Source organism: Anabrus simplex, chromosome 1 (genome assembly GCF_040414725.1).
Source record: "Anabrus simplex isolate iqAnaSimp1 chromosome 1, ASM4041472v1, whole genome shotgun sequence".
NCBI lineage: Eukaryota > Metazoa > Arthropoda > Insecta > Orthoptera > Tettigoniidae > Anabrus > Anabrus simplex.
The window spans coordinates 142,887,797-142,911,665 of record NC_090265.1 but is presented as its reverse complement, the minus strand read 5'-3'; the positions used below and the strand labels follow the sequence as shown (position 1 = coordinate 142,911,665).

The window sequence follows — 23,869 nt, the reverse complement described above, 5'->3', positions numbered from 1 at the left end:
TACGTCACACCGTCACAGATAGGTCTTATGGCGACGATGGGATAGGAAAGGGCTAGGATTGGGAAGAAAGCGGCTGTGGCCTTAATTAAGGTGCAGTCCCAACATTTGCCTGATGTTAAAATGGGAAACCACAGAAAACCATCTTCAGAGCTGCCGACAATGGGGTTTGAACCCACTATCTCCTGAATGCAAGCTCACAGCTGTGTTCCCCTAACTGCATGGCCAACTCGCTCGCTACTGTGTAATTGTGATATATTTTATTATAGCTCCATATTTCAGAGTGCTACCATTACAGGTACTATTCACGTTTAATTCTGATGTTACTGGACTTTGTCATGGACTCTGTTTTCAAGTTTCTTAATGAGATTAAGTCAGTTGAAAAAATTAAAACTGAATAAAGAATTATATTTAATAAATTGAAAATAAAGACATTTTATGACCAGAATGAATAGCTTGTTTATTAATGGCAAGATTAGAATTGTATGCTAACATAATTAAATATTTTGTCCCTTTTGCCAGAATCCAGCTCAATCCTATCACACGCAAACATTACATGTTACAAAGATTTTACTGCCATTTTCATATTGAGGAGATTCGATTTAGTTAAAATGACTGCTTTTTGTGCATGTGACAGACAAAAAATTGAAATTTGTTGACTAATGTTATCGGAAGGAATAACTTGATTGAACTTAGTTCGTAGTACAGGTTACAATTGGTTATAAGTACAACTGAACTGTGAACAGATGGTGGCAAACTTCCATGCTCTTCCATGCTCTTCTCAGCAAAATAATGGTGCAGTTGTTACAAGCAGTATTAGTCAAAACAAGCAGGCTTGTGAACACTTTGAGTCGGTTCAGTAAGAAAACCCCCACCAAGTTTGCAACTGTACAGTTGGGCTACCATCAAGGTACATCTGCCAATCTCTACTCTTCCCTCCCCTTCCCAGTATGTTTTGCAAATTCTAAGATATGTCACTTCATTATCTTTTGAATAAAGAAAGGTACCGTAGATAGGTGATGGGAAAATAACATGTACTGTAACCTTAGTAAGATATTTCATTTCATTATACTAATATTAGCTGGGGCTGTTCTATCCCATCATCACAATAAGAACTCTCCAAGTTGGTGTGATGTAAAACAAGTAGGGAAAAAAGCTTCTAATATTATAGGAGATATTAGCAACCTTTTCTTTTTTTTTCTTGTTTGAGTTCAGAACTTCATTCCTTCCCTTTAACTCATTCACCTCGTATTTAATAGGCCACCAAGTTTACTCAGAAATTGGACTTAAATCTCGTGGCCCACTAAGTTTATAACTCTGCACTACACTATGGCGCACATCAAAACCAAACTTATCACAAATCATAAAATAAATTAAAAAGGAGCAAAGTCATCTCCGTACAGGCCAGGAAAGCCCTGGGAGGGGTGGAAGGTACAGGCTTCCACTATCCGTAACCTCAGTACTTGTTGGGGTAGAGTGGTTAGCTTTACACCCGGTTGCTTTTGCTCCCAGGAATTAACCTGGTACTCATTTTTTATGAAGGGTGAGTGAACCTCAGGGCCATGTGCACCTCCAGATGTGGGTATCTTATTACTTAAATTTTTCGACTTCCTAATGGCGAATTGAACCCACATCCCTTTGGGATCACAGATCATCACATAGTAGAAATATATTTATGCTCTCTTTTTAAATATAGCATGCAGAGGATTTTTACTCAGCAGTGAATAACACTTCAAAATGAGGATTTGGAGTGATAAATAAAACCATGCTGCGATATGAAGAGACACTTACCTTTGAGAGAGTAAAATTTAATTGTACACTTTCAAACATGTGACATTAGAATGAAGACAGTGAGAAAAGCCATCTCATCCTTTTTACTACTGAACACCTACCACCATCTACCCATTTTTGCTTTGCTATTGGGGTTTGAAAACTATTTTCTAGTACAATAATTTGTTTTGCATGCAGTAACCGAAAAGAGAGGATCCACTTATGATCTAAAAATACTGAAAGGTATGGCAGAGGAAAATCCTCATACTTATTCTAAAGCATTTCAGATATCTCAGTGTTTTCTGTTAACAAAAATAAATGCATGAATGAATGAATGTATCAATCAATCAATGAATCAATCAATCAATCAATCAATCAATCAATCAATCAATCATTGAACAATCAGATTGTTTACCCCTGAAACTCATATCTTTCATCCTTTCTCACAGAGTTTCATTGTGGTTGTGCTGAATCAATTGTAATCTTGTTACCACTTTTGAACGATGAGCTGTCAGCCTCACTTAAATTATTATCACTCACACTCTGTTTATTATCACATTCATTTACCTGTAATCCACTACCTAAAACACTTCAAAGCAGACTCCCAATGCAGTCATTTTCACAACCCCAAGCCATAGTGAACTGAAAGACATGCAAACTAAGGGAATGTTATTGATAAATCTAAGACTAAAAGTAAACGATGACAGTACAGACAGTAAAAAGCATTCTTTACCTATTCATAGAAACTTAAACATTGAAGATAATTGCAGGAATAGCCAAACTATGAGCAGAAATACAACAGCTTGTGCTTGGCGGGCGAGACTTGTCGTCTGAGTTGAAGGCCATTGAAGATACAACGAGCCTGCCTTGTCATTCAAGGTGAATGGATTTATGCAAATCATTAAATGAATTGCTAACATCTTAACCCACCTTACCATTAACGGCAAATGTTATGAAATTCACCCAGTTGTTTTCTCATCACGCTGTAAGAGATTAAATTGAACTCAACATTGGCTGTTATTTGCCCTATCCGGGTGATATTCAAAAGATACAGACAGAAAGACTATTTTATAAATATTGTACAGACAACAAGTTTACAAAGACAGGTTTCTCTTAACAGTTTGTAGCTTTTTGCCTGGCCTGTTTGAATGGCAACCGATCACTGTCCAATACTGAACGTTATTTATCTAAAGTGAATTAGCTAAAAATATGATCATCCTTGGAATGTGTACCTGAATCCTTCCTCTCTCTGGATAGGTGGAGTAACTATTTCCCACTGCCATGATCAGTGCTTGAGAGGTTCACATTTATTTTGTTAATGCTGGATTTGCTGCCTGTGAAGCTATGGCAAAATGTGTGTTTACAGAAGAAGCTGACACTGACCTGGAAACTGATCGGTTACTGGGACAACAAAGAACGGATGATCATGGTTTCTTTGATGACAAAGTGGTGAGTTTACACTTTATATTTTACTTACATTGAAAGTACAGTATATTTAATGTGATTTATTTTAACCTTTATGATCATCATTCTTTATAAGAATGATCTTTGTGGTAATTATTCACTTTTGTTATTTCTCAACATTACTCTTGTGAGGAGTTTAAGTTGGTACCATCAAATTTGTATTTCAAGTCCTGTACTTGTACTGTTAATAAACAGTAATTTTATTATAATTTTGCATTTTAAAGCAAAATAACCAAATGTTGAGGGGTTTTTTTTTAAATGTTGATTTGTTATTCCCCTTGTTGAAGATCGATGAATATCTTTTTTGTTAGGTAATCAAAACCGATAATTGTGCTTGCTGAAAAATGAAATTTGATAAATAGCCTGAATTTTTTTGATGTTTGGTGAGTGATCTGGAGAGTATTATTGAGGAATTTCATAGGTAGATATGGAACAAATTTTATGCACTGAAGAACAACACTTTGTTCATCAAAGCATTCACAATCATTTCCATATCTCAAGACCATCCTTTATAAAAGGATAGTGGAGGATACACTTAAGAAACAAAAAGAGAGATCAAGTAAACATTAGATTTGTGAAGGATGAAGGTGGCATAATATTAACAAAGCCAGAAGAAATAAGAAATAGGTGGAGATAGTATTTTCAGAAGTTGCTGAACATGAGAACTAATGACAATCGTTCAATGGACCATCAGGAAAGGCAATTAGTTGATGAAGAAATGGATAAATAAGATACAATGAATGAAATTGAAATGGCAGTAAGAAAGATGAAGAATGGCAAAAGAGTTGGAATATATGAAATTTCAATCGAGATGATAATGGCAGCTGGAACTGTAGGCCTGCAGTGGACATATCCAGTTCTCAGGATTGTCTGGGAGAATAAGGAGCTCCCTGAGGATTTGCTAAAAGGAATAATCATCCCAATTTTCAAGAAAGGTGATAGGAAAGTATTGCAGAACTACAGGGGAATTACTCTGATATCCTATGTTGCTAAGATAATGGAGAGGATACTGGAAAGTGGAATAAGGTTGAGGGTTGAAAATCCAATACAGAAAAATCATTTTGGTTTCAGAAGTGGAATGTCAACAATAGAGCCCATTTTAATTATGAGGCAACTAATGGAAAAGCAATGGGAGTATGGGAATGATATGGTGATGACATTCATTGACATTGAAAAGGCATATGACAATGTCCTCAAGACTAAAGTTTGGGACAGTCTGGTGCAAAAAGGAATTGGACAGGGATTAATAAAAATGATAATGGCAATGTACAAGGAATGTTGTAGTTGCGTGCAAACACAAATTGCCAGGACAAGTTGGTTCAAAATCACTAGTGGGCTGAGACAGGGAAGTGTTCTATCGCCAATCTTATTTGCAATAATAATAGATGACATCATGAGAACAGCAACAGTAGCATATGGAGGAAGAGAAATGAACATGTTGTTATTTGCAGATGATATTGTGATTTGGGGAGAAGAGGACATGAATATTCAAGAACAGTTGGATGTGGTGAATGGGGAAGATCAAAGAATGTGGATTGAAAATAAGTGTAGAAAAGAGTAAAACTCTTGTTATGACTAGAGGGGAGAAAGAAGGGAAAGGTCAGATTAGACTTGCAGACAAGCTCCTGGAAGTAGTGGAGATGTTAAAATACCTGGGGAGTGAATTAATGGAGAATGCTCGATTGGATGCTGAAATTAGTAAGAGGATTCAAGCTGGAAGCTGTTTCTATCATAGTGTAAGAATTATGGGACAAATATCTGCCAATGGAAGCAAAGAAAACTATGTACAAGATGTATTACATACCCATAACAACTTACGGAGCAGAAATGTGGACAGTGACAAAGAAGGACGAGAGTCGAATACAGGCAGCCAAAATGAAGTTCTTGAGGAGTATGATACAGAAGAGTAGAAGAGACAAAATAAGGAGTAAGAAAATCCAGGAAGAAATTGGAGTGAAGAAAATGAATGATAGAATAGAGAAAAGGTGATGGAAATGCAAATGCAAGGAAGGAGAGGTTGCGAACGACCACGATTGAGATGGAAGGGCACAATCCAATGCAGTAATAGAGAAAGAAACCTGGACTAGGACATAGTGCTGGAGGAGGAGTGGAGGAAAGACCGAAGAAAGTGGAGAGGAACCATATTTGCCCCTACCCGGTTACAGCTGAATAATGAGAAATGATGATGATGAGTGGAGGATACAACATAAGAATGTATTCTGTCACAGAGTACAGAATTTAAGTAATGGAAAGTCATTTAAGTCATTTATAGAAAGACTAGCTGATATACCCGTGCTTCGCTACGGAATTCTACATTGTATACAGAATTCTAGTGTACACGTTGTGAGCAAGATTGTATTAAACTGCATAGCTTTGTAACGTTACCCTAGAAATGCGACAGGGAAGTCACCAAACATCTTTTCTCATATGAAGACTGAGTTAGGGAATTTTCACTGTAATGGTAGACCCGCTTACATACCATCAGTCACAATCAGGTTGGGGAGTTTTCATGATAATGGTAGACAATCACTCTCCACCTGCCTTTTTACATTATCAGAAAGACTGTCTTATTGGTTTTCCCTACTGAAATAAACATACATTACAATGACGTCAGCAGGAATGGAGCCATTAAAAGCAATGCTTTCATATGAAGCACTTGATCAAATGAAACACCACGCACTTTCTCACTTTTAACGAACAGGACTACACTGCCGATATAACAGTCCAAAATTCCAGAGCTGGAATGACCAAGCCTCAGACAGCCGTGATTGGTGAACACTATTCGTCCTTTTTCGGCGGGAAGAGGGTCAAATAGAGGCGACTTCCAGGGCAAAAAACTATGCCCTTTTACTAATCTGTCTCCTAGGAGTACCCAATGAGTCGGAAAATATCAATTCACTACACTGCCGGCGGAAAAATCTATCTGACTTGGAGGCAAATTTTTCCTCCAAGCCACTGATAATTTGGAATAAAATCAATGCAGAATTTAATAAAAGTGAAGAGGAAGAAGCTTTTCTTAAGAAATGGCTCTTTTCAGGGTTGAATTTTGAATTATTTAGTGAATTGTGGTGCTATAATTTGGAATAGGCCTAAATTGTTATTCTAGACCAGGCCATACTACTACTATTACTACTGCTAAGTCAGCCTCTGCCTTAAGTATGCACACTGCTAATTCAAAACAACACGTCATATTAGGGATCGAATAACTGGAATGCTATGAAGAACCAGTGTGTTACGTACTTGCTGTATCAGAAAATGTATAACCGAGCTCGATAGCTGCAGTCGCTTAAATGCAGCCAGTATCCAGTAATCAGGAGATAGTAGGTTCGAATCCCACTGTCGGCAGCCCTGAAGATGGTTTTTCATGGTTTCCCATTTTCACTCCAGGAAAATGCCGGGGCTGTACCTTAATTAATGCCACGGCCACTTCCTTCCAATTCCTAGGCCTTTCCTATCCCATCGTAGCCATAAGACATACCTGTGTCGGTGCAACGTAAAGCAAATAACAAGAAAAAAAGAAAATGTATGAACCAGAGGAATGGCATGCTAAAGAAGAAAGTTTTCTAACACCCCGGCTATTTCCCGCTAATAATCAGTCAGGCTATTACACTCGGTAGGCAGCAGTAATCCCATCTATTGGAGTTAAGGGGCAACATAAGAGACAAATAACATCACAACAAACAATGGTCAATGTAATGTTATTGTTGATCAATGTTATGCGCTTTCGATATTGTAGGCCTTGACATTTAATTTTCTTCCGACTTTGAAATATCACTCATCATAGACGGTATGGTAAAACTGAATAAAACATAAATGATCTGAAATTGTATTCTCTGTAACTTTTGTTATGTAGTACTTTTCGATAGGATCAAAAACATAAGTATTTAAAAATTAAATTTTAGGCGCTTCCCCTAAACTACAATTTCATCCAGGGTGAATGTAATTGTTTATAGCTTAGATTGTAATTTCTTATTCCTCGACTCTGTATGCCGATTTTAATTAAATTCTATTAACCCATTTTCTCATGGCTCGGCGTCGATATGGACTTGGCAACAAAAATACAAATTCATGAATATATGTGTTATCACAGCCGGTACGGTAAAAATGTATAAGACATAAATGGTCGGAAATTTAATTCTATATAACTTTGGTTATGTAGTGTTTATCGATACAACCACTAATAATATAAATATTTGAGAATTAAATTTTAGGCCTTCCCCTAAACTACTATTTCATTCAGCGTAAATAAAATTATTTATAGCCTAGATTGTTGTGGCTCATTCTTGGACTTTGTATACCAGTTTTTAATGAGATAGGACCACTAATGACGTAAATATTTAAGAATTAAAGTTTACGCCTTCCCCTAAACTACCATTTCCATCAGCTTGAATAAAGTTATTTATGACCTAGATTGTAGCGACTTATTCCCCGACTTTCCATACCGATTTTCATCAAATTATATTAAGCCGTTTTCTAGTGATGCGTGTACATACATTCAGACAGACAGACAGACAGAAATTACGGAAAAGTAAAAAGTTCATTTCCTTGTTACTGTGGACAGAATCAATACAGAAATACCATTCTTTTCAAATTCTGAGCAATGTACAGACAAAACTCTTATTTTATATATATATATATATATATAGATAGATAGGAACATGAAGGGGAGCATATAATATGGTAAATACAATGACAGAGGGAGCAACACAAAGAGGAAATAAGGATAAACATTCTTTTCAGTGTTGACTTAGTAAAATGTAACATAAAAAATGTTTCAGTCTTTCAAACACACAAGAATTTCAATATAAATTATAACACTATAAACACACCTGTAAAAAAATACACTTTAATGTATTTCATAATGTTTTCTACACTTTAGTGTGTACTTTTTTACAGGTATGTTTATAGTGTTATAATTTATATTGAAATTTTTGTGTGTTTAACAGACTGAAAAAAAATTGTTACATTTTTACCAAGACGTCACTGGAAAGTATAGCTTCCTTCTTAACAAATAAGGATAAACATGGAAACACAAAATGACGATGATAATCTCCACATCTCCATATAGATAGGCTCCTTCCTCATTGATCCTAGCTCTTCTACATCCATGTCTTCTCAGTCTCAAAAAATAAATAAATAAATAAATTCTGCTTCCCAGCTTCATAAGGAGGGTGAGTTTCAATATTCCCATTGAAGGGCCACCTTGACAGCTCTTTGGTCTTCATGTGGGAAGTCTAGAACAAGAAAAAAGCTGTATAAACCCTGGAAAGGGGAAGAGAGAAGTAGATAAAAATGAATACTGGTGGTAAAAGAAAAGAACAGTATAGAATTTACGATAATTCTCAAAGATAGATTTGTCAGAAAATATTGAACAGCCACTTCATCTAAATGAAAATGTAGTTCTTTGATGCTTACATCCAGAACAAGAGTCTTACTTTCACAACATTTTTCTTTCCTTTTCCTCTCCACTTAACCTCACTCAATCCCATTACACTAGAACCTCGATTATACGTTCCCGGAAACTACGTTTTCCCGTATTATTCGTTCATATTACGTGGTCCCTTGAACATCTTAATTAAAACACGTTGTAAAAATCCCGCATTATCCGTTCCTCGAAGAAACGATTTCCCGGATCAACCGTCCAGAAATTTCAGTCCCATCAATGCTAAATCCTCGATCACACGTTTTTCAAGACGCTGTATCTCACGAAAGGACGGCTACGGCATACCAAATACAGTAGAGAGAATACACGACACTTACGGATTTCGCCTTGCTAAAATGGGAGACAATTCGACGGTGGCGCTCCTAGTGACTTGACCTGAACAAATCGCGCTAAATTCAAATATCAATGGAAATGTATATACGGAAATGGATAAATAAATTACGTCTAGAAAGAAAGTGGTATTGAGATATTAACTTTGAAGTTGCTAAAGCAATTCTGGATAAATGAATGAAGAATTATTTAAAAGGTTATTATTTAAAGACTGAAATTAGACATATAAACAAGGTGTGAAATGGACTGCTGTGAAATGGCTTGATCTTTCATTTATGCATTACTTTTTTTTAGCTTTAGCATAACTGCCTGAAATCTTACGGTTGGATTTGTCTTTTTCCTCATTTAAAAACATTGTATCATCACATTACGACATTTGTCAATAAAAATATCGGCACATTCCTTACACACATGATGCAATGAATTAACATTTAATAGCTGGACAATTTTCCTCTTAACATGAAGCCTACTAACAGAAAGAAAATCTATAAAATCCCGGCTTTAATCTGAGAAGAGGGACAAAAGAAAGAAAAGTTTGAAAATGTTGTCGATAGTGATGCTTTAAGGAATATTTACGTACAATTAGAGTAAAAATGTAACACACCCTTGGCTGTATAGTCGAGGATTTTTAAAGTCGCTGGCCTGGAAATGATCTGAACAGATCTTATAATTCTTATATAAGCGTAATATCCCTTCTTTCTTGTACACTTTATCCAAATCGCTTCTGTGACATTTCAAAACCCACAGATCACACCTACAACAACACATCGGTATTGAAGGTTAACTGCTGCACTATACAATAAAATATGCGTATTATATTTTAAGCCCGTTAAAACATGGGTCGAGCAGGTCAGAAGATTATGAAGTACTATAAAAATCTCTGTCACTGGAAGAATATATATGCAAACACAATATTACTTACATGTTCTTGTCACGAGGGAACCTGAAGAACGACCGCGCATTTTTCTCTACTTCGTAATTACTGCAGCCAAACACAGCACATACCTTTCCCCTCATGTTGAGAGGAGATATCAAGGAATGACACACGCTACTATTTAATTATGTCAAGTCACTGAGAACGCATAAATAATACCAAAAACTTCACACAAAAATGCACGTGCTCTTATGACAGAATCAGTACCGTTCAGGTCTATCCGCTAGAGTGAGTTCCAATAGCTGTCCCTCGATATCTCGCTCAGTGTCGTGTATTGTCTCTACTGTATTTGGGCATACTTACGAACCGTGGTGTTAACGTCCCGTCATTGCGGTAATTTGAGGAAGTACTGTACTGGAAAAGCGATCTACGGTGAACTTGCATAAAGCATCGCATTCGGGGTATTGTTGAGAGAATCCTCGGAAAGCATAAAGGAGAGTGTGTCCACAACAATTGGAAGGAGACAGGGCGCATTTCGACAGCTCTACTTGAAGACGGAACGAGTTTCGTCAAATGTTCGTACTTGCAAAGCGTCTACATTATGTCCAGGGTTAGATGTTTATTTATTTATTTATTTATTTATTTATTTATTTATTTATTTATTTATTTATTTATTTATTTATTTATTTATTTATTTATTTATTTATTTATTTATTTCGAGTATGTCGTCGAACAGGTTTTCGGCACTTCCCTCAGGGCACTGTATAGTCACTGGGCTGTAAGGCAGAAATCGAAACACACAAATTTAGTATTTTAATATTATCGTATACGATAATGTTATCGAGACCAGAACAGATGTTACACCTTACATACACAAAGCCATGGGAGGTTTTGGGATTGCCTATTACTGTTTTCGTCCTAATATAAGACTGAGAATTTCACGTTTTTGTGTTAAAATGTTATAAAAACCGCAGTCGTTTTATTTGCGCGCGTTACATTTAAAAACTGTCATTTCGCTCTCGTACCGACTTGTACAGCGAGCGCGCTTTCCATCTGAGCTCAAGGTCGCAAATAACCGTAATTTCGGAAGTGTTAATGATATCTTTTCTCTTTCCAAAATGATTGTGATTATTGGCGGGCAGAATTCAATATAATGCATTCGAAAACTTGAGAATCGAAACTTATATTCGAAACCTTTAAAAGTCAATGTAGGCCTAATTTACGCGGTACAAGAATTCTATAAACTGACAACGAACGGTGTACCGGTGACCAAATTACAATGAAAGATTTTAAAAAGGGGATTTCGCCGTGCTTTTGTATCTAATGTGCTTTATTTTATTAGATTAGAGAAGTGAAAACTACCGTAGCCTACTGTAGTCGATTGTTGTTTGACTTGGCGTTACGGGAATTAGACTTTTCGAAGATCAGAGTTGTTGAACTGAAAGAAGTTTTCAGAGGAAACTGTCGAAGTTCCCCCGGTAAAACTGAATATAAAGTTTCGAGATTTTAAAGTGGCGTGCCGGTAAGTAATGTTTAAAGCCCGCCCCGCGGTCTAACTTGCCTGCCTATCACCCGGAGGGCCCAGGTTCGATTCCCAGCCAGGTCAGGCATTTTTACCTGGATACGAGGGCTGGTTCCAGGTTCACTCATTCTACGATTACCTGTAATTGAGGAGCTTTTTAATGGTGAGATGGCGACTCCGGTCTAGAGAGCCAGGAAGAACGGCCGAGAGTATTCGTCACACTGACCATGCGTTACCTCGTAATCTGCAGGCCTTCGGACCGAGCAGCGGTCGTTTGGTAGGCGGAAGACCCATTGGGGCTGTAGTTTGGTTAGGTTTAGGGGTGTTTGTTAGATTATAAGTACCGGTATACATATTTCATTGTTGTGATGTTTAGTCAAATTGTTGATGGTTCATTCGTTCCCGGATTTTCCGTTTTCCCTTGTTGTACGGTTTTTTTTTTTTTTTCTCCGTGGTCCCTCCAAAAATGGAGAATCGAGGTTCCAATGTATAGCTATATTCTCATCCTCCATGAAATAATCTCTTCTGACTTCCCAGTCCGTGACATGAGGTCGATTATTGCTACCTTCATAACTCTACTGGTCGCCCACTTCTCACAGTTTCCCCAGCATAAGAACTGCATGTCGCTGCTTGGGAATGGCCTAGCCTTTTTGGAGGCTGATTTTAGAGTGCCGTTTTAGGCTGTTATTACAATGGAGTCTCCATAAGTATTATAGAGCTATTGCCAGCAGGTGATCAGGCCATTCCTAACATGGAGTACAGACTCCTTTTGCAGCCGCTCCTAACCTGGGGCCAAGCGCTGTTTCATGGGTTCCATTGTCATTTCCTACAATGAGGGGACCATCACCCCACCTAGGGAAACTCATCCAACCGAAGCCACTGGTCGCCATAGGGGTCGAATTATACTTGTGGGATTTCAAATACTTTCTTTCCCTTGAATAACTTTCGTAACAACTGGATAATTAATTTAAATGGCTATTACAGCCTGTTGGAAAAATTACTTTAAAACAGTTAACAGAACGGGTCAAAAGTTGCGAACAGGAAGGGTGTTGTGTTTGCCCGAGACAACATAAACACCTTGCATATGTTTTTTTTTCATCCATAGAAAGATGGATGAGATTAGTTGGAATGTCTTACTTAGCCTGCTGTAGCACCCATCACACTGATGAGACATTCAGCCTGTCAACTTCTTCCTTCTTTAGTCTGAAAAATTTGTTGAACAGAGAATTATTTGGCGATTCTGTTCTATTTTTAAAAAATTTACAGTAATTTCCAAAAGTAAAGTTGTTTGTTCTTGATATGTTTGCCAATCCTTGGTTCACAACATTGTATAATATTGGTCATAGTTGCAACCATTCAATTTGACATGCAGGTAGCCTAAATATCGAGAAATCAAAAATGTCTGCAAAACAGTAGCCGAAGCGATACAATGTATTTTTACTACCATTCATTTTTATCTCTCTACGTGTCTCTACGTATTGCCGGTACTGTACAATATCCTGTTTACATGCCGGACTGATTGATGCTGACGGTAGAACGCTGACTTTCTGAGCCCAAGTTAGTGGGTTCGATCTCGGCTCAGTTTTGTTGTGTTTGAAGGTGCTCAAATAGACCAGCCTCGTGTGGAGAGATTTACTATCACGTAAAATAACTCCTATGAGATAACATTTTCGGTACCTCGGCGTCTCCGAAAACTGTAAAAGTGTTTACGATTATATAAAACGTATACCGGTACCGTAATATAAATAGTATAATGCCGTACAATTACTGATTTGCTCTTTTCTGTTTGACACACATTGGAATATTTTCCAAAACAAATCCTCAGTCAATTATCAGATACTTTTTTTTTTATTGCATTCTCCGCCTAATCCACAAGAGAAGAGGAGAAAGGAAGTACCGGTAACAAAGAGAAAGTAAACCGTTGGTCTCGGCGTTGGAGCGAGTACGTGGATGAGTTGAATGAGTCGGCATCTTGCTCTGCTATTCGCATGTCATTGGTTAGGATCAAAACACCACTTCATTTACTGTAGATGGCTACTTTAACTTCCAGTCAAACTTCATTTTACTACGAGTTGTTGTTAGAAAGATGTTCAGACGTTGCAGATAAATGGAGGTTATTTTTGAAGATTTTTGCTATTGGCTTTACGTCGCCCCGACACAGATAGGTCTTATGGCGACGAGGGGACAGGGAAATGCTAAGACTGGGAAGGAAGCGGCCGTGGCCTTAATTAAGGTACAGCCCTAGCATTGCCTGGTGTGAAAATGGGAAACCACTGAAAACCATCTTCAGGGCAGGGCTGCCGACAGTGGGGTTCGAACCTACTATCTTCCGAATACTGGATACTGGCCGCACTTAAGCGACTGCAGCTATCGAGCTCGGTAAAGATATTTTTCTTAAGTTACCGGTATTGAATTTAATCTCCGCCCAAGAAAACGCTCAGAACTTCCCGCCTGAATATCAACCACTCAAAACCCTTTATTTCCTGGCCTATTCAGCAGTTATCTAGGATTGACTGTAATGTGGAGTTTACGTCCGGATGCTCCTCTTGACACCAACGCTGTGTGAAGGAATGTATGTTTTTATTTTTCTGTGGTGGCTGGTAATGTGTTGTATGTAAATAAAGATGTGTATAAAAACGATCGCAAACACCTAGAATCAGAGTGAGAGGAATTACCCAAACGTGGCTAAATCTCCAGCCAGGCCGGGAATCGAACACAAGGCGCTGTAAACCATACGTTGACGACTCGGCTATGGAGCCAGATAACTACTCGAAACCCCATGGACATTAAATTTACTGCGGAAGATTTCCAAATATCTGTAATACGGTCTGTGCCGTATTGTTTGTATAAGAGTATAAAAGTTTACTTAATTTCGTTTTAAATACGCTTGTATATCTTAATAAATAGTTCCAGGTCCGTGACAACCGGCTGTGCTCTTGACTGCAAAATATGTCATATACTCAGCGGTCACTAGGAGTTGATGAAACCACGCGATCTTAAAATAGATACTTCTGTCTCTCAGTGAAGGCAGCACATAAGAAAGGGCGTGACCCTCAAACGACTACTGTCTTGATGAACGTTGGCAGGTATTTAATTCAAATTAATGGCTACATATTCTACTGTAACTTGCAATTTGTAGAGATTGAGTTTACCTTTTTATATGCTATTTGCTAAAATATGAATTAACTTACATAGCCTACCTTGATCTTCAGTCTACATTTTGAAAATGTAAAATGTGCTTCTGTTTTACGTCTAGTTACATTGATCAGCACATTGCAGGGTCTTCATTAGAAACGAATCTGGCGAAAGAAACCGGTCACACCAGACTACGAAATTGAATTTGTCATATATATCATTAGCAACGGTCGTGGATGTATAATTTTCTGTTAGGCGGATTACCATTGTCAAGATCTCACCGAACATCCTGAGACACCAATAGTATTCTCTCTGGAGAAAACTTCGTAAGTTAACCTGATATTGTTACCGTTAGAATTCAGTTTTGCCCAGCGATATGCCCCTGAGAGTCAACCCGCCATGGTGAAATCAACAAAATTGCCTTTATTGTTGCTCGTGCAGGAAGAAGTGTCATGTTCTCTCAATCCTCGGTAGAAAGTTATTACTATTACATCATCAGAGGGAAATTGACGTTTTCACTGTTTCAATCGCTACATGTTCTGCTGCTATGGAACTTGACCACTGGTTTACACTTAACAGGTGAACTATATACACGTACTCCCCGCTGCTCGGTGATTATTTTTATCTGAAGTTGACTGCGAGTATTCCTATCAGTTCTTGCGGTGAACGAGTTCCGTTGTTGGTTCGTAAACACTGTATTAAATGAAGCAAGTAGGCGACATCAAAACACAAGTTATAAATATATAATTTATTATTTTCAAACAGTAATAGCAAATTTCCATCTGTCGCGTGCCATTTATCTTCGACCGTGTGATGAAGCAGGCTTCGTTGACACAGGTGTGAAAGGCTCTAGTATGATTGTAGCTGCTGAAGTGGAAACAACTGTACTACTCGTGCTGCATGGGTTGAAAAGTTTGCTAGCAACGTGGTCTCCTGAAGCGTGTCCACGGAATCTTATACGTCAGCGTCGAGGTAGGCCTACTAAATTTAGTAAGTTTTCTTTTTATACTGTACTGAAATCACGTGTTAGTAGTCACGTGTGGTTTGGCGCCGAGAGAATAGGCATTGTACATGTCAAATAGCTATTTCTTCACAACAGATCTTTTGTCGCGAGAATAAGCTTATTTTGTGATTCAGCCTTTGCTTTTTTGTTTTGTTTTTTAGAGTCTATGAAATATCCTTCATTAATTCAAGCACAGTAAGCTTGTTGAAGTGTTTATTTTGAATGTTAAAACTTATCCTTTCCTATCTTCGTATGCAGTACTGTGCCGTATTTATAAAGTACGATACTCGTGGCTAACGTCTTATAAATATTATTTTCCGTTCGACATATTTTGTCAGTCTAGTGTACTGGAAAACACTACCGATCTCATTTCCTGAAAGTGGCTCCTCAGTTCATTTAGCCTTCTGAAGCTTGAAGGATATAATGTGAATACGATCAACCTCTCCTTAGCTTCTCCGCAGAAAAGTGAGGAAGAAAGAACAAGTAAATTACACATTGTTAGTGTCTAGTCTTCTTTAATAATAATGTCACTTATTTTACGTCCCACTAATTTCTTTTATGGTTTTTGGAGACGCCGAGGAACAGACAGTTTTGTCATACAGGAGTTCTTTTACGTGTCGGTAAATCTGTCGACACGATGCCAGCTTATTTGAGCACATTCAGATACAGAGGCGTAATGAATATGCGGTAAAATGGACCTGCCTGTAGGAAAAAAAAATTTGGACCCTCTCGAAGAAATGATCTAAAACCTATCAATAAGAAACCAAACCCCATGGCGCAACAGCCCCGAAGGGTCATGGCCTACCAAGCGACCGCTGCTCAGCCCGAAGGCCTGCAGATTACGAGGTGTCGTGTGGTCAGCACGACGGATCCTCTCGGCCGTTATTCTTGGCTTTCAAGATCGGGGCCGCCATCTCACCGTCAGATAGCTCCTCAGTTGTATTCACGTAGGCTGAATGGACCTCGAACCAGCCCTCAGATCCAGGTAGAAATCCCTGACCTGGCCGGGAATCTTTTGAAAATAAATCTTTTGTAGGGATTGAAATAAAACATAAATATAGTGAATGTTTCTGTCTTTCGTTTTTATCATTTTAAAACTTTAATGTACCTGCTCACATTTGAATCCAAGGAAACTGGACCATGCGGCGTGGTTTCAGGGATGCAAACAAAGGCACTGGCGATTTTCAATGACATCAGGCCGGACTGAGCAGCTCGAACGTAGAGCCCAACTTGGTAGGCTCGATCCTGGCTCAGTCCAGAAATATTTGAAGGTGCTCGAATAAGTCAGCCTCGTGTCGGTAGATTTACTTGCGCGTAACAGAACTCCGCAAAATTTCGGCACCGCGGCCTCTCCAAAAACCGTAAAAGTAGTTACTGGGATGTAAAAATCAATAACATTGTATTCAGTGACTTCAGTGGATGTCACATTCGATGATGAGTTCACTGAACCTGTCTTGGATCATACGTAGGTAGTTAAGTCTGAGTTTCGAAAATGATCGTTTTGCGGAAGAAACAGTATTTTGGTACCAATTTTCATTGGTTTTTCTTATAATAAATTGGCGCGGGTCTCTCTGAGAGAGCGTGCCGCTTGTGTTAGGAGAGACGGCTGTGCTGGACTCAACACGATAACAATAACTGCAGCCAGATGCAATCACCAGGCAATTACTCTAATATCTTTTTCGGCCCCTTCTACAAAAACGCCACCTTTCCCGTGCAGAGTACCATTCGGGTAAAATTATGTTTTTGTTTTTCTGCGGAAGGCTGTGGACCCCTTAAGCCCCGGGCCGTCTACATTGCAAAGGCCTTGCAGGCCTTAACGTTACGCCACTGTTCAAATACCACTGAACGGGGTTCGAATGAAGAGTTTTGATGAGGGAGGGAAAGTTAATGTTAGCACAAAATAGTAGCCTAATTTATATTTAACCTCCTACAAAATTGAAGAGAAATGGATTAATGAATAGTAGGGAATTTTAAAAAAACTTTCTTGAATCAGGGTAGGAAATATTCTAAAGAATGCACCCGCCGAATATCCTGGCATAGTTTGCTTCAATGTGACAATTTCCTATGTGGAGTGTCTGTTGCAGAATGATGACCAGTGTTCGGCGGAAAAGATTTTAAACGTGGTCCATTAATAAAACATCACAGGTGCCAGTGTTTTTGTTTGCATTCAATTTCGGAGTCTTTTTTTTTTGTTTTTTGTTTTTGTTTTTAGTGTAAATGATATTTTTCTTGCTGCAGTGCAGAACATCATGCAAGCGATTCATTCCATGAAATTAATATGTTTGCATGGTGATAATTCATAAAATAGTGCAAAATTTATACCCCTGGCATGGTTGGAATTCTTCTTCCACGAGCTGGGGAAATTCTTTGACGAGAGGGAAAATCTCCTCCCTCTCCCGCACCCCTGTTTATTCGATCCGTGTCACCGGAGTGAACTGGAATTGAACCCGTGAACTTGGGGCCCGGAAGGCAGCGCTCTACCATCCGAGGTACTCAGATCGGTCTAGTCTTCTTTATTAACCTGTTAGAGCTTGGTCTACAGTTAGGTATATAATGTGCAGTGAGGAATATATTATAGGCCTATTTTGCCCGCCGGGCTGAGTGACTCAGATGGTTGAGGCGCTAGCCTTCTCACCCCAACTTAGCAGGTTCGATCCTGACTCAGCTCGATGGTATCTGGATGTGCTCAAATACGTCAGCCTCGTGTCAGTAGATTTACTGGCACGTAAAAGAACTCCTGCGGAACTAAATTCGGCCACATCGGCGTCTCCGAAAACCGTAAAAGTAGTTTTTACAATTTGTTTTACGTCACATCGACGTAGATAGGTCTTATGGTGACGATGGAGTGGGAAGGAAGTGGCCGTGGCCTTAATTAAGGTATAGCCCCAGAATTTGCCTGGTGTGACCATGGAAAACCATCTTCAGGGCTGCCGACAGTGGGGTTCGAACCCACTATCTCCCGGATGCAAGCTCACAGCTGCGCGTTCCTAACTGCACGGCCAACTCGCCCGGTGTGAAAGTAGTTAGTGGGACGTAAAGCCAATAACATTATTTATTCATATTTTCCGTGATTTTCTGTTCTTTTCTACAATATTTTTTTTTATCAAAGTTGTAGTTTCTTAACCATAAACATGCTTAAAGGGGACTGATAATCATGAAGTTTTGCTCCTTAAAACAACACACACTACCACCTCAGCTGGACGGCAGAAGCATGGTCGGTTCACCTGGAAAGGTATGGGTACTTTCCCAGTCAGGTATCTTGTTTAGCAACATGTCCACTTATTCCTGGTGGGTAACATTGGCAGGCATTGGAGTAACCAGGTTTATGAACCTGTTACTTTCCACACCTTTAAGGACGTTCATGGTCTCTGTGGAGATGAAGGAGCTATACCAGATGAATGGAGAGTTGCTATAGTAGCCCCTGTGTATAAAGGAAAGGGTGATAGACATAAAGCTGAAAATTACAGGCCAGTAAGTTTGACATGCATTGTATGTAAGCTTTGGGAAGGCATTCTTTCTGATTATATTAGACATGTTTGTGAAATTAATAACTGGTTCGATAGAAGGCAATTCGGTTTTAGGAAAGGTTATTCCACTGAAGCTCAACTTGTAGGATTCCAGCAAGATATAGCAGATATCTTGGATTCTGGAGGTCAAATGGACTGTATCGTGATTGACATGTCTAAAGCATTTGATAGGGTGGATCATGGGAGACTACTGGCAAAAATGAGTGCAATTGGACTAGACAAAAGAGTGACTGAATGGGTTGCTATATTTCTAGAAAATAGATCTCAGAGAGTTAGAGTAGGTGAAGCTTTGTCTGACCCTGTAATAGTTGAGAGGGGAGCTCCTCAGGGCAGTGTTATCGGACCTTTATGTTTTCTTATATATATAAATGATATGAGTAAACAACCCTTCCTGGGATATCCCGGCACTAAAAGCCAGACGACATTTCATATGAGTAAAGGAGTGGAATCGGAGGTAAGGCTTTTTGCGGATGATGTTATTCTCTATAGAGTGATAAATAAGTTACAAGATTGTGAGCAACTGCAGCGTGACCTCGAAAATGTTGTGAGATGGACAGCAGGCAATGGTATGTTGATAAACGGGGCCAAAAGTCAGGTTGTGAGTTTCACAAATAGGAAAAGTCCTCTCAGTTTTAATTACTGCGTTGATGGGGTGAAAGTTCCTTTTGGGGATCATTGTAAGTATCTAGGTGTTAATATAAGGAAAGATCTTCACTGGGGTAATCACATAAATGGGATTGTAAATAAAGGGTACCGATCTCTACACATGGTTATGAGGGTGTTTAGGGGTTGTAGTAAGGATGTAAAGGAGAGTGCATATAAGTCTCTGGTAAGACCCCAACTAGAGTATGGTTCCAGTGTATGGGACCCTCACCAGGATTACCTGATTCAAGAACTGGAAAAAATCCAAAGAAAAGCAGCTCGATTTGTTCTGGGTGATTTCCGACAAAAGAGTAGCGTTACAAAAATGTTGCAATGTTTGTGTTGGGAAGAATTGAGAGAAAGAAGAAGAGCTGCTCGACTAAGTGGTATGTTCCGAGCTGTCAGCGGAGAGATGGCGTGGAATGACATTAGTAGACGAATAGGTTTGAATGGCGTTTATAAAAGTAGGAAAGATCACGATATGAAGATAAAGTTGGAATTCAAGAGGACAAACTGGGGCAAATATTCATTTATAGGAAGGGGAGTTAGGGATTGGAATAACTTACCAAGGGAGATGTTCAATAAATTTCCAATTTCTTTGAAATCATTTCGGAAAAGGCTAGGAAAGCAACAGATAGGGAATCTGCCACCTGGGCGACTGCCCTAAATGCAGATCAGTATTGATTAATTGATTGATTGATTGACTGACTTGACTCTACCAACCTTATAAATTATCGTTACAATATAATTTCTAAGACCTTCACAAGACATTCACAAATTCATTTTAATAATAATGTTATTGGCTTTACATCCCACTAACTACGGTACTTTTACGGTTTTCGGAGACGCCGAGGTGCCGACAAATTCAATTTTGTAGCCTATATATATATGCATGTTTGAATATCCATATTCTGTCGTTGATGTTTTGTGTGAGGAACTAGGGACATTGTTGTTGCATGGGTCAACAATCCATAGACTCGTTTGATGCAGCTCCCCATCACACTATCCTGCCTTTACCTTTTCATTTCTATACAACTACTACATCTATTCTAATCTTGTCATATTCATACCTTTGTTTACCCCTACGGTTCTTACCGCCTACACTTCCCTCAAAAACCTACTGAACAAGTCCTGAGTACCGTACTTAAGATGTGCCTTCTTCTGGTCAAATATCGTCAAATCGTTCTCTAACCAATTCGATTCAGTATCTCTTCATTCCTGATTCGATCTACCCATCTCACCTTTAGTATTCGTCTGTAACACCACATTTCAAAATATTCTATTCTCTTTCTTTCTGAGCTAGATGTCCATGTTTCACTTCTGTACAGACGAAAGTCTTCAAAACAAGCTTTCTAATTTCTAGCAAATTTATTTTAAGAAAGGCCTTCTGCTAGTCTGCATTTTATGTCGTCCTTACTTCTGCCGTCATTAGTTATTATACTGCCCAAGTAACAACATTAATTTACATGCTTTTAAAATTCCATTTCTTAATTTAATACTTTCTGAATCACGTGACTTTGTTCGACTGCACTCAGTTACTTTTGTTTTGGACTTATATATTTACATCTTGTATTTCTCCTTTCCAAATTCCTCTTATTGTGTGTACATAAAGTGTGTGAAAGCTGTTTGCAGTGTGACAATCTGTATGACTTTTACGGTTTTCGGAGACGCCGAGGTGCGACAAATTCAATTTTGTAGCCTATACATGAATTTTATCTGTACAATGCTCAGAAATTAAAAAGAATGATACACTAATGTCCAAAAGTTATGCATAAGTTACGAGTAAGCAGGGCAACTGGAAATAGACCGCAAAACGCACGACATATGCACTTACCAACCTTACGTGTTCGCTCTGTATAGGAAATGATCGTTCCCTGCTTTGACTAGCGGCGTAACAGCAAGGTAAACACAGCCAGTGCCTGCGCCCCATATTCCCTCAGTCGTTTGTCCTATTATAGTGTGCGGAGTGTAGCCTCGTGGTGAACGTGACAACATAACTGCACAGCGACGCCATTAGGACCCCGTTTTGCAGGGTAGAATACTCGGCCGCCTGGAAGCAGGCCAGACACAGACCGAAGTCGCCGTATTCTTGAATGTGCCACAAAGTGTCATTTCCAGGCTTTGGAGACGATTTCGAGACAGGGGAGATGTTAGTCGTAGGCCAGTACCAGGTCGACCAACGGTAACCACCCCACAGCAGGACCAATGGCCTTAACCGCCCGACGATATCGGAGTGCACCTGCAAGACAATTGTCGGCGGAGCTTGCAGCCATCTCAGGGGTTGCCGTTTCCCGGCAAACTGTGTACCGGAGGCTTAGAACAGCGGGGCTGTTTGCCCGACGTCCAGCGGTGTGCGTCACGCTCACTCCAGCACAGAGGCGGAGCCGTTTACTGCGGAGCCGTCAACATCGAAACTGGACCATGAATGAATGGAGGCATGTGCTCTACACAAATAAATCCCGGTTCAGTTTGCAGAACGATTCCCGTCGCACATTAATCTGGAGAAAACCGGGTAGGCGTACAACCACAGGAACATCGTGGAACGGGACCAGTATGGTGATGGTGGCGTCATGGTGGGGAGCGGCATCATGTTGAATGGCCGTACGGACCTGCACAACTTCATGGGTGGTCCGCGGAACACTGTTAACGCTCGGAGATACAGGAATGAGTTACTGAGATCACATGTTTGACTCTTCAGAGGTGCGGTTGGTCCAGACTTCCTCTTAACAGACGATAATGCCAGACCGCACCGCGCTGCTCTGGTGGATGAATTTCTGGCTGGAGAAGAAATTCATCGCATGGACTGCCCAGCGAGGTCTGTGGATCTGAATCCTATAGAACATACCTGGGATGCATTGGGGAGGCGAATTGCATCCCGTCAGTCTCCACCAAGGACCCTCCAAGACCTTCTCATTGCCCTTTCGGAGGAATGGGATTGACTGCCACAAGAGCTCTTGGACCATCTGATAGAGAGCATGCCACGTCGCTGCGAAGCATGTGTGGCCGTTAGGAGTAACCATGCACCTTATTAACAGCATATTTTGTTGTAGGGGACATTGCCAAGTTTTGTTAGTTGTTGTCAAAAGTGTACCCTAGTCCTTAGCTATCAGAACCTTTCTGACACGGTTTTTTGGACATGTTGTGTGACATACGTTGTGCGAGTCGGCTTCCGTTTGTCCAGCAATCCGTCTGACATTCCTATCAGGCGGCATGGCCTCGTTTAATGATTATGCTTAACTTTTGGACACTAGTGTATTTCTATATCGGACGTGTCCGCAGTAACAAGAAAAGGCACTTTTTAATTTTCTGTCTGTCTGTCTGTCTGTCTGTCTGTCTGTCTGTCTGTCTGTCTGTCTGTCTGTCTGTCTGTCTGTCTGTCTGTCTGTCTGTCTGTCTGTCTGTCTGTGTATGTATGTATGTATGTATGTATGTATGTATGTGTGTATGTATGTAATGTAAGTTACTGTATGTAATGTATGTCGGCCTATGTGCGCGCATCACGAGAAAATGGTTGAAGAGAATTGAATGAAAATCGGTATGTAAAGTCGGGGAATGAGCCTCTACAATCTAGGCTTCAAATCATTTTATTCACGCTGAACGAAATGGTAGTTTAGGGGAAGGCCGAAAATTTAATTATCATATATTTGTTATTAGTGGTCCTTTCGATAAATACTACATAACTAAAGTTACTGTATATAGAATTACATTTCCCATCATGTATGACTTGTACATTTTTACTGTACGGTACCTGCTATGATAACAGAGATATTCATGTATTTGTATTTTTTATTTAAGTCCATATCAACGCCGAGCCACGAGAAAATGGGTCAACAGAATTTAATGAAAATCGGTATGTGGAGTTGGGGAATAAGATTCTACAGTCTAGGCTATAAATAATTTTATTCGCCCTGGATGAAATTGTAGTTTATGGGAAGGCGCCTAAAATGTAATTTTTAAATACCTATATAGATCCTATCGAAAAGTACTACATAATAAAAGTTATAGGAGATATAATTTCAGGTTATTTATGTTTTATTCAGTTTTACCGTACCAATTATGATAAGAGTGACATTTCATAATTGGAAGTAAGCTAAATGTTTAAGTCTACAATATCGAAAACTCATAAAATTGATCAACAATAACATTACCTACATTGACCATT

At 39.2% G+C, this 23,869-nt stretch overlaps 1 protein-coding gene across 4 annotated transcripts in view; it reads left to right on the top strand.

The window, feature by feature from the left end:
• LOC136885079 (uncharacterized) overlaps positions 1–23,869 on the top strand; it is a 1,401,330-nt gene that overhangs the window by 1,143,821 nt on the left and 233,640 nt on the right. For all 4 annotated transcript variants that reach the window (XM_067157511.2, XM_067157504.2, XM_067157532.2 and 1 more), the window contains one exon: positions 3,134–3,216. In XM_067157511.2, the coding sequence (XP_067013612.2) occupies positions 3,134–3,216 (83 nt within the window). The remainder of the gene's footprint in view (positions 1–3,133; positions 3,217–23,869) is intronic.